The sequence below is a fragment of the Harpia harpyja genome, chromosome 4, assembly GCF_026419915.1.
Source record: "Harpia harpyja isolate bHarHar1 chromosome 4, bHarHar1 primary haplotype, whole genome shotgun sequence".
In the NCBI taxonomy this organism is placed as follows: Eukaryota; Metazoa; Chordata; class Aves; order Accipitriformes; family Accipitridae; genus Harpia; species Harpia harpyja.
This window is the reverse complement of record NC_068943.1, coordinates 72,001,058-72,013,502: the sequence shown is the minus strand read 5'-3', so window position 1 is coordinate 72,013,502 and position 12,445 is coordinate 72,001,058. Positions and strand designations below refer to the sequence as shown.

The window sequence follows — 12,445 nt, the reverse complement described above, 5'->3', positions numbered from 1 at the left end:
CATTTGTATATCAGTAGCATGAGAAATGTTGGCTGTCCTGTCTAAGGGCTATAACTTAGTGCTCAGTCTTTTGTTATTTTCTTGGTTTCAGTGAACAGATAAGTACTGTTACCTTTCATAATAGGCTGACTGTTCACAGAGGGGCTACTGAAGGCTTTACTGTAATAATAAGGTGAAACTGATACGAAGAGACTCATCTTGTACAATAAAACATAGCTCTGTTAACTGATCTAGAAAAGGAGGAAATGTCTGAAGGTCTCCTTCTCATTTCTCTTGTAGGATTACCTTGACTGTATCACTGACCAGACTAAGCTCTCCCTGGGGACAGAAGAGCGATCAGCCCTGTTTGGAAACATACGGGATATCTACCGTTTCAACAGGTAAATTCATATTTAACTAAATGAAAACAGTTCAATAGCCTGTGTTAATGGGGAGGGAACAAGCCAAGCAAATACTCCTTTATCACTTCAATACAGCCAAGATATATAAATTGAGAAATGGTCTCTCTTTGATTCTCAGCAGGGCTGGTTTGCTGAGACCAGATTTTTTTAGCTGTTTATTATATGAATCAGATATGGTCTCGATTTACTTTTTTTGTTTTCATGCTGTGTATTTCCATCAATTTAAGCCTAGCCTGCTCTGTGCCCTAACTGAGCCTAATGCAAGACTACTGTGAATGCAATTCTTGCCTTACTAAAAAGGCATCGTTTTATTCCTACTATATTGGGTCCTTCTGTGTACCAGTATACATCACCCAGATCTGGCTTTTGTAGTCTTTTATACTACTAGGGACTCCCTGAATTAATTTCTCAAAACTGTGTTCAAGTATCTTTCCATTTAGTGAAGGCTTCTGTTCAGTATCTTTACAGACTTCTCTAAAACTCCGCAGTTGGGATTCTGGTGTATATTGGGAGCCTGAAGTAAAATTTCTTGCTTGTATAGCTAGTGCCACATTGTGTGGGACCTGCAGTATCTGCAGTTTTAGGAGCATGCTACTGCTACTTTTGTCTGAATTCTCTGTTACTATAAAAATAATTAACTTATTCAGCATTTAAGGAAAAAAATTGATTATTCAATTGATGCAAGAAATATCTTGGCATAAAGTTCCCACATCTTTTATATCCCTTTACTCCTGTAAAAGCTCTCTTAGCTTTGCTATAGTTGACAAAACATCTCCCAAACTACTGTGTTCTTTGAAGAAGAACAGATAATTTTAATTGAACCAAAAGAGGATTCTGACGTGGAGGACTAGTGTCAAAGAGCGTCTTCAGTGTTTTTCCGTCATCATGGGAAGCTACTTTAAAGTGCTTCAGCTGCTGGGATTGCTGGTCAGTATCAAAGGGAAGAGTGGGGATGGATCTGTTCAGAACTTATGGACAAAGGTGAAACCTAAAGTCTTTTCCTGAAACTTAAAACAGCTACTGCAGAGTAATGGAAATACACTTAACTAGAAAGCTGCTGTGTCCTGCTTCAGCTACAACAACTGGCTTGACTGAATGCCTAGCATGATGGACAATACATAGTGGTAGCCCGATTATGTGTTTTAGAGCCATGAGACAATGATTGTGAGTTTACAGCTTCCCAGTGATCACAGGATTGAAAAAAACAGACCTGGCCATTGTATTTTCTGATCCTTCAAAAGCTAGAGGAATGGCAGACTTAGTAGCTAGGGCACATTTATACCAGCATCATTGCAAATATTACCTAATAAAAATACCTTCAAGTATGATCAGTCATTATACAGAATAATTGAGTTGCAAAAAAAGATTTGCAGAGGTTAAAAAGAGAAAAAAAAAGAAAAGAAAAAAAGCAGTTTTGGCAAATTTAGAGATAGATACGTTACAATGGTTAAAACTTACTGGAAAGTTGTGCAAAGCCTCTAGTAAATTGCTAACATATTTCAGGCCTTCTAATTTAAAATTCTGCTTGGAAATTGTGAACTTTTAAGACTTGAACACTCATTGTAGATCCCAATGTAGCTTTAAGGATTAAGTTCCCTCCTGTGTGAGACTTGGCATGTAGCTTCTGGGTCCTAAACATACTCTAGAGCCTTTTTATTTATTTTTATGTTTGAAAAAGGTCCATTTGGCAGTTCTGTGTTAGTAGTTTCAGATGCTTTTTGTGAGCATGATTTTATAGTTTCAGAATTACCTTGTTTTTCTCAACTTTGAATTTGACCCTTAATCAATGATCAAAGGTTTTAGTCTTGGGTTTTTTTGGACTTTGTATAGATCTGAGAAATTTCATTTCAGTAAATGGGAATTTCTCTCAGCTAAACTACTTACGATGTTCAGGTGTTGCATTGAATGGCAGAAATGATGGTCAGAATGGTAACTGCTAGTCTGTAACTATGATCTCTTATTTCTTAGGGCAGAATCACTGACTATATACTGGTCCACTGGTCCTGCTCTGTCTCTTGGGAAAAGCTGCCCCACTATTAATTTATTTATTCAGAAGGGGGAGGTGTTCTCTAAGTCAGCATTTGCTGTATTTCTTCCCTGGCCTCCCCTGTTGAGATTCTTTCCAGTCTCAGTTTAGGATAAATTCTCCACCCGATACCATGACTTGATTCTGAAATGGGAACTCTGCAGAGAAATGTGCTCAAGTTTAGTACTTCTACCAACACTCAGATGATCTTAGGAGAAGCCAAGCTGAAACCTCCGCTGGTGACACAGATCATCCTGCATGGTCCTTGTCCATCGGTGACTACCGAAGCACACAAATACAAGGCAATTTTCTGTAACTGCCATATTCAGCAGTTCCTGTGCTTTGAGCTTCACGGTGGCAAGGGCTGGCTTGTTGTCAGGAGGAGCCTTCATAAAACCTGTAAGAGCTCACCTTTAATGGAAAAGGTTTTTTTCCCAGTGGAAAGAAATTAGTCTTGGCCACAGATTTTTCTGACAGTGAAGTTATATCAAGGCTAAATTTCTCTTGATTGTTTTTTTTCTTTTTACTGAAAGTCTGAACTTTTCAGATTAATTTTCCAGAACTTTGTATGGTGAAAGTATTCTACCATAAAGACCAGATTGTGCCTGCTATGCCCATTTTTGTTTTGAATGCTGTGCTCTGTCAGGCATTGAGAGAATGAAGTTTTTGAGAGATGCTGTTACTTTAGCATTTATGGCTAGACTGCGCGGTACTTGGTCATCAATGGGGTTTTTTTGTCATGGGTTCAGGACAAACCATGCTGTTTCCTTCCTGCATCTTTCCATTCCTTCCATTCCACCAAAAAATTGCCTCGTCTGAATTGTGTGTGTAAATAGGGTGATTATTTGCAGACATATAAATGTTTTTACCTCACTCCTCTTGACCTCCTCTAGTCAACAGCTTGATACTAACCTGCACTTTGTCCTATTGAAAATCTTCATCCACAGGGGAAAGATAAGTGTATTGTCTTGAAAATAATTTGTACTCTAAAAAATCAAAGCATCCTAAAAGACATTGTAATGAGACTTTTACTCATTTGACTTGAAAAGATAATGAATGCACTGCATGAAAAATTGTCAGTCTCTTTATGCTTACCTCTCTCATCCCAAAGGAGTTAGCATTACCTATTGATGATGATCATACAGATTGACATTTTTCCAGCCCATAATAACCCAAGCTATATAACTCGGTACGTGTTCTTAAATGGCACTGGCACTTGCGGCATGCTTCAGTCTAAGTCTTGTTAGTGATTCAGCTACGAGAGCATGGAGTTCTTCTGACGGTGCTCCCTCGTGCTCCCTTCCTGCCTGGGTGGTTGGCACAAGCGAGTCACGGACACTGAGAGCTGTGGGGTACCAGCTGTGAACAGTGTAAAACCTGTGGATATTCAGGTGAAGGGAACTAAAGCTTTTCTCTATTGTTTCTTCTGCCTCCTGCCAGGTACTTAGATGTAGCCTATAATAATAGCCCTGCTTTTTTACATGTCAGCTTGTTATTATAGGGATTTATTTAAGTTTTTCATGATTCCTGGGCATGACAGATTTGTTATTTTTACGGAGGCAGGCTGCTCTTACCAATCCCATTCTTACCAGCCAGGTGAGACAGAAGAGAGCGCAGTATAGGTAACAAAATCTTTCAAAGCACAGCCCTTACACTATGGGGTTGTGCTGAAGACACAAGCCACTAGCATATTTACTGTATAAACTTGGACTCATTGCACGAATCTATAAAATCTTCAAGTGTTGCATTACTGTATCCTGTAGGAGAAATAATGTGGTATTATAGGAGACCAGTAGGAATAAAATGGCAATCAGGGTGCTACATACTCTAAGCCATCAGGAGAATGTCTGCCTGCTGGACAGCAGGAATCCTCTGAGCCTGTTCACTGCATTTGATGTTATTTCCAAAACTCATGTGTAGAACACAGTCAGCCATTATAAACTAATGGTTATGGTCACCATTGCTATAGCTTGCTTCTTTTGCTGATGTAACGAGCTTCATGAGTGTGGGGTATCAAGCAAGGGTCATATTTTTATTCCCATTTTGATGAAGGGAGAAACTGAGGTCTGGATCTTAAATTGTTGCTGTACAGTGGCTTAGTGACCGCTGAACCTAAGGTCTTTGTCTGTCTTTGTTCCTTGTGAATGACTGCTGATTTCTCCTCTTCCTTCCTCCAGTAATTAGAGAAGCAAAGAACAAGTCAGGAAACTTCTCTGGTTTACTCCTTTTCTTTCTTAGAGAGGGAAATTGTGTCTGCTTAGAGGGGAAGAGGGTAGTTCCCTAGATAGAGGCTTAGCAACTCTTACGCAAAACTCGTTCAGGGAACCAGCTGTGAACTGGGAGAAAAGGAGCCCTAAATGGAAAATCATCTGATGAGAAAGAGGGGGGAAAAAAAGAAGAAAAGTTCTATTAGAGAACAATTTGGCAGAAAACTCAGTTTCTTCTCTCATTTTTCTGAGTACATCTTTCAGTAAGACTAAAGACTATTTGGATCAAGGAGAGACCTTTGAGGTTTTCTTCTTCTGCTTGAACTGTTTCTTTCACTGAATTGGCTTTTGAGAACTGGTTTTCATACAACAGTGAACATGCTCCCCTACTGCTTTGCTCCTGTTACAATGAATTCATTTCCTGCTTGGCATGTGAAAATTATAGAATCCTCTCAGTAAGGTTTTATTTTTGTGCATGTAGAATTTATATATTCCCATCCAGAAAACTTTTTCCAGGCTAACCATTTTTCTTCAGTGAAGAGACCCACTGAAGGTAGACAAATTTTCCTGAGTGAGCTTATTACCATTCTTCTTGTATGTGTAATACATCCCTGGTTCTCATCTGTGTTTTTCAGACCAGCTTCTCATTTCCCTCAGTCAAGTAAAGCTCCGAGAACATACGAAGTCTTTATAGAACAGGGCATGTACTTCAGTATCTTTTAAATTGTGCTAGTTTTAAATTGTGCTAGTTTTAAATTGTGCTAGTTGATGTACAAGCTACACAACCATCTGACTACACTATGAGTATCATAGAAGGGCTGTCAATCTGAAGGGAGGGGCTCAGCTTGGCTTAGGGGATCAGCAACCCATGGTCATTGTGATGACTTGAATTTTTAAGTATGTGGGAATACCATTTCCTTAGAGTGCTCCTTTGCCTACAAACAAAAAACGCATTGGCTATACATCTAGAGAGAATAGGGGCATCAAAGGGGTCTCGTTCCCTTTTTAGGACTCCCTGTGTTAAGTGCTTTGGGCATCACTGCCGTGAATGATGAAGCACTGTCTGGCTCTGAATATACAAGTGTGTCTGTTCCAAGGTGTGCCATAATTGTCTTTCCTTTTTCCTGTTCTCTGTTTTAGTGAACTTTTGCAAGATTTGGAAAACTGTGAAAATGATCCTGTGGCTATAGCAGACTGTTTTGTTTCCAAGGTAAGTGGCTACTGCAGGAGTCTGCAGCACAACACCAGTTGCAGAGTGATATGGGGGAATAAGATTAATTTATTAGTTTTTGAGACCTAATTTTGACAGCTTGCGTGACTTCCACCAAGAAAAGTTAGCAAAGCTATGGAAGGGGAAGGAATTTCTCTTAGTAGGCAATAGGGATATGGCTCTGATTTGCATTTTAAAAATCAAGAAAAAGGCATTGTTTTCTTCAGTAAGTGTATCTGTACTGGTGGGACTATTGATCTAGGGTTCATTTTTAGATCTTTTTTTGTGGTGTATTACAGGGATTCTTTTTTTTCCTCCTTTTTTAATATAGGAGATCAAGTGATACTCCCATTATGCCTTGTCAGCTTAAAAACAACTAGAGAATACAACTTGGCTGCATTTTTAGAAAAGGCAATAACCTTAACATACTTGTGGCCATATTGTTTTCCAAGATGCACTTTTTCCTGAATCCAGCAGCCGTACGTTTAATTTTCTTTTTAAAGGGGATGGCCCAAAGTCTAGCCTTAAGATTCAAATCTCATTCTCTCTGAAACATTTTTAATCTTCTGAACATTGATCTGACATCTTCATTGTATTGGGCAATTCCAAAGGCAAGAATTACAGAGAAGGAAAAGTTGTCAGGTGCAGGAGCGATATGGGGAACCAAAGTAGGTGTCCTTCATTCTAGGAAACCCAGAGAGCCAATTGGGGAAAAGGGGAATGGCTATAATGGGTGGGACAAGAAGAGATGAAGTAATCTGGGCTGCAGATGACTGCAGTTCACTGCAGACTTCTCCAGAGAACCCACATTTGCCTTGAATCTGTGGAGCCCAAGCATGTTAAGAAGTAATGCCGTCTCCATGGTATTTCTGGGGGAAGAAGGGCATGTAGTTATTTAAATTTGGATAATCCATGTATAGCTGTGTGTGCCTGTCTCCATTTAAGAAAAACCACCAAAACGACAAAACTGTTGTGTTTTAGGCTTTGTTATGAAATCAGTATCGCCAGCACCAAGCATTCAATATAACAGGTCTAACACAAGGATTTAGGATTAACTGGACCACGCTATTTTGTTTGGCACTATTGTGACAGAAGGGATTTTGTTGGAAAGGGGAATGATGATACCAGCTTAGTGCTGCCGTTTCACTGGATCACTTGCTTGAGTTGAGTTTGAGAAAGCTATTATTTATCTAGTAATTGATCTTTTGTAAGCACTGAGAGATCTTGGTGTTGGCATTGCTACTACAAACATAGGATGTATTTTTGCCCCGTTGCAATGGGATTTATGGCACGTTGTTCTGGCTCCAAATAGCCTGTGCTGAGTTGAAGGAGAGAGAATGGGGTAAGGGCAAGCACAAAGTCCTGCTTCTGGAATGGATAACTCCATGTGCATGCTGGGTCATGTCAGCCGGACCGGCTGACTAGGAAGCAGCTTAGCAGAAAAGGATCTGGGGTCCTTGCGGACAAGAAGTTAAGCGTAAGTCAGCAGAGTGCCCGTGCAGTGAAGGCCAATTGTGAGGCCTTCAGGATATTTACAGATACCATGGTTTGGAGCTGATAGGTCTTCCTGCTGTATCGCTTGCTTATATCCGGGACTGCTGGGACTACTCCTGGCTGGGAGATGAAACAGAGGTGGTGCAAGTGATAATAGCAAGTCCAGGAAAAAGCTGCACACTCATTCATATTGGCCAGCTGAAAGGAGTTTTCTGGTAGACTTTCTGGCCATTAGTTCCAAAATCCAGCTGTGTATCATTGCTTGTGCTTTTTGTTCCCTTGTCAAATGCTTTTAGCATTTGTATTATTGGCAGGCAACTGCCTGGTGGCTCAGAAATTGCTAGAGATGGCAGTCCTAACAAGCATTTTTTAGCTTCATCCAGACAAGTGCAAACACTTAAAAGCAAAATCAAACAATACCAAAATACCCCGCAGTTTTGGTTTTGGCTGTGAAGATGTCATTACAGCAACTGCTGACAGTCTTAACAGATTCCGGTTGTCCATTCTTGGTTGCTTGTATCTTCCCAGCATTGAGTAGTGGAAATAAAACTGCCTTTTTTGGCAGTATGCAGTCCTTCAAGTCTTAGGGGACTTTGGCAATTTATTGTTTGATTGCTTTGAGTGTGCTAGATCTTCACTGTGAAGGATATTATCATGCTGAAGTCATAGCTCACAGCCTTAGCTAATGGATGTAGCTCCGCTCTGGAGCTTCTTTAATGCTTCCAGTGGAACTGTGCTTAGGTTACACGAGCTCTGGCTGTAGTGCCATTTTTTTCACCCTACTGGCTCAGCTGTGTATATCGTAGTTGTTGGGGATTTAAACGTATAATCAAGTTTTCACTGTAGGTACTGTGTTTACTTTTTGCATTTCGTGAAGCTCTGTAATTGAATAAAGTAATAGCCATTTCTTTCTTCTGGATTCATGGGAAATAACACAAGTTGGTTTGCATATATAACAGAACAGTTATGGTTAAAGTAGCTCTGGAACTTGTTGGAACTAAAATGTTTGATATTTGTGAAAACATCTAGGGAGCTTCATTTTGTAAGGTCTGGTTTTGGACCACATTTGATGGACTGTTTCTTTGAACTTGACTTGGTTATTTGGTTTTCCTCAATAAAATTTGCTGTATAGCATTTTGTACTTCCCTCACACAATCATACATCACTGCGTTTCCTGTGTATCACTTTCATGCTTGAGTAGTAAACAGCTTTGCAACTTTTACTTTTAAGGGAAATAGAGTAAAGATTATCAAATCACATTAGCCCACTTTGAACAAAACCTCATAATTGTGGATTTGAATCTTTGTCTTCACATTTGTTGTGCTGAGTGCCAAAAGTAAATGCTCCTAAAGTGCTCCTAAAATGGCAGCTTTTATTTGTTAACAGACTTCAGCAAGATGTCTTTAGTGTCAGCTAGCCAGTAACATAAATCTCACTAACAGATAAAATAACCATGCAAAGCTATGACTTTATATAAATAGAAATATTTAATAACAACTTACAACATTGTATTAAATCCCTCTGTTTCCAGATATTTTAATTCATTAATAACTCACAGGCAAATAGACACAAATGGAGAAAAAGCACGCTTTTTTAAAACCTGCTGTCCGGTCATGACCTTTCTGCCCCAAGATGCAGATGGTCCGGATGTTTCTACCAGCTCTGGTCCTGCCTCTTTGTCTAGAGGAACTGTATTAACTCTAGTACATTTAATGTCTTTGAGACATTTTGCTGGTAACTGTAATCGGGGGCTGTTAAAAGGGTTCCAGTGCAAGCTTAGCTATAGCTTAATTATTCACATAAAGATTGTTTCTAAGTTTTCTTACCAACTCAGTCTTTCATTTTCATAGTAATGATGCCAATGTTAATTAGAAGATTGACTTCACTATTCCACACATTTACATTTAAGTGAGTTGTAAAGGAGAGCTTAATTCCGGCATGTTGCTCTTCTCATTCAGCACCCCAGAAATTCAGAACATATGTTTTCTGAAAGACACACCAACAGCTTAACCAAGGGGAAAGGGAGAATTACTCTAATCTAGCATCTCATTAATGAAGAGGAGATCCAGGCAATTGGCTTCAGCTTACACTCTGACTCAGCTCATTTTCTCAGTCTCCATTTTCTTTTAAAGTGCCTTTTATGGCTGTAAAAAAGCACAGTGCACCAAGAGTTGAGAGAAGATCTGGGATGTAGCCACGTGCTTGGCACTTCATTTCATGTGGAGGAGACGCACAGTGAATTGATTCAGCAGCGGGGGACAAGCTAAGTATAGCTGGGATCTGCTCGCGCTTGGCTTTGCTGTTCAGGGTGAGTTGTAGTCAGTGCGGATGAACTCTTGGCTTGGGTGCCAGTTTTTGCACCCTTTACCAGACCAGCTTTGGGGCCCCAGATTAAAAAAGATCTCTGGAGCAATTCCAGTCTCCCTGCAGAGATCATTTTTAATCTGGTTTGAAGACAGTTGAGGTGAACAAAAGAACTTTTAAGCTGAGTAAGTTTAAGACTGTCTAAGGAAATACTGATGAGTATAGCTGGTGTTTCACTTGCTATGTGAAAGTATTGATAGAAGTATATTTAATCCATCTTAGTCCTGTTTTTTCTGTTGCTTTGGAACATAGTTCATAGCACTGGCTTTAGCCTACATGGCCTGTGCCCTGATATCCTCCCAGTAACACAGTGCTCACTCTGGGGAGTCTGCTGTGAAGTAGAGACCAGTTGGGCGTGTGAACTAAAGGTCCCTTCTTTGACCATGCAGAGGTGCTGGGTAACCAGGCAGGCAGTGGGAGAATGGCCGTCCCGAGTAGTGCGGCTTCCTTACTCAGGCTTAGGAAGAGCCGCACTTGGAAGTGGCTCTCCTGGCCGCTCTCCCAATGCGTTCATGTGAATCTTGCCAATGCCTCGGCGAGGTGTATGATGCTGATTCGTTCCAGCTTCATAAGGGTGAATGCGTATGAACAATCTCATTCTGGAGGCAAAAAATATGTAATTGACTTTCTACTGGCTGTATGCTCGCATAGCTTGGTAGAAGTAAATGCTCTCTGATGGTTTCGTTTGAAATGAGCTGTGGCGCAATGAAGCGCGTACACATGTAAGTGCAGTATGAAGTTTGGAGTCTTGTCTGTACAGAAAGTGGGGATGATTGTGAAACCATTCTTAAAGTTTTAGAGGTGTTGAGGGCATAAGGAACTACTTTTTTTTTTTTTTTTTTAATACAAGTTGTTCTGCTTAATAGCTAGACTAACATTCTTTTAAAACAAAAAATCCCACTGAAAATAGTTTTGACCTTGTGTTTAAAAAAAAACCACACACCCCCCAAAACCCAATACAACACCAAAAAACCCCAACAAACCACAACCTACCCCCCCAGCCCAAAAAAACCAAAGTGAAAGAGTGTGAAAAGGCTCCTGAGAATTTCAGACTTGCTTTTGATTTTGTGGTGAACATGCACTCAGTCTACTCTGAAACTCTGAAATGTTTAGCCTTGTGTGTTTTATAGATAATGCTTTCATGTGTTAAAATTTCACAACAGATATTCCTTTTTGTTTGTTTGAAAAGTAGAACAATCATGTGACTACATTTATGACTAGAATATATATATATTTAAAAAAAAAATTGGCACAAAGTGTTCTGCACTTTGTGTATGAAGTAGTTCTATAAATGGCATTGTTCTGTGATTGTAGCAATGGGAATATATTACAATTTATACCAAAAAGCCCCTAAATGAAAACCTCGTTTTAATATATGCATATATAAAATAAATCACCTTTTTTCATCATACTGAATTTCATCCTAATGCTCTCTTAAGCACTCTGACTTCTTATGAGTGCTAGCTAGTTTGGTAGTGATTGCCATAGAAAATTACACAGTGTAATGTCTGCAGTGCTCTGAGGTTTTTTAATTCTTCGTTTTGAGCGGAGTGGGTTTGGAACTGTGGCTGGGGTCCCAAGCGTGGATGTGGAGAGGCTGTGACACAAGCTCGCTGTCTGTGGGTGTGGACACAAGGCATAAGTACACCGCTGTAAAAACCAGTTGCGACAGCAAAATTAGCCCGAGCGTGAAAGACCAAGCTAAATTGTTTAACTGTATTTGTATCAAGACTACATTGAGTTGGCTGGTTTCTAACATAAGTGCAGTTTAATAAGTTTACAGCACACTAGTGAGTAAATGGGGATCGCAGTCCCCTTGGGAAACATTTATTAGAGGTTTGTTCAAGTTAGTTATTTTTTTCAGAACGGTTAATATTGAAATCCAGTAAGAAATACTGAATTGCAGTGACATGTACTCATGTGGAGTAGCACCTTCCTTTGTACAGGGTCCTTATGAATCGCTGCTCAGTGGAGAACTGAATGGCACAACCTGCTTTACCCCTGCGAGAGCCGGAAGGGAGCAGTGCTGTTGGAAATGGGGAAGGGTATTCTTTCTGATGAATGGTTTAAAAAAACCTGAAAACCAAGGAGAAACAAAAGCCACAGCCTGCATCAGCCCTTTCCCCACGTGGTGTTGCTCCTTGGAGCACTGTTGCCTTCTGTGAAGGCAAATACTTGGTCTTGCCGTTCATCAGCGACTGACCCCCGTGGAGCACAGTTATCCTGCTGCAGAATGCCAAAGTCCCTCCTGAAGATGCTTTGAGTGGAAACTGGGGTCTTGTTTACTACTGGAAGACTGCTTTTTATTGGTCTAGGCCTCAGGAAAGAAAAAGTATTTGATTTTAGGAGCACTTTGCAGTTCTGCAGTGCTTTCCTGGTCTTTAGGGCTCCAGCAAACTGCAGAAATTGCATATTATTTGAGACAGAAGTTGATAGGCAGATGTGAACTTAAAGCACATGGGAATGTTTCTAGAAACCTGTTCTTTCATAGAATTAAATGATGATGATTAAAAAAAAAATCTTAGGCCAAGGAAGAAAGAAATGAAACTCAAGCTTTTGCTCTGAGAAGCTTGTCAGCATTAAGTGTGGGCAATTTCACTGTGACAGGCAAGTGTGGAAACCCACCTAAATCTAGTTGCAACTTGTTTGGGTAGTAACTTCCAGCTTGCACAGAGTCATAATTTAAAAAAAAAAAAATCCCTTTTGTGGCTTCTAATTTTCACGCTTAGACTGTGCTCAAACG

General features: G+C 40.0%; 1 protein-coding gene across 4 annotated transcripts in view; it reads left to right on the top strand.

Moving 5' to 3' along the window:
• Positions 1–12,445, top strand: part of PLEKHG1 (pleckstrin homology and RhoGEF domain containing G1) — a 143,616-nt gene that overhangs the window by 109,953 nt on the left and 21,218 nt on the right. For all 4 annotated transcript variants that reach the window (XM_052784734.1, XM_052784733.1, XM_052784735.1 and 1 more), the window contains 2 exons: positions 280–380; positions 5,775–5,844. In XM_052784734.1, the coding sequence (XP_052640694.1) occupies positions 280–380; positions 5,775–5,844 (171 nt within the window). The remainder of the gene's footprint in view (positions 1–279; positions 381–5,774; positions 5,845–12,445) is intronic.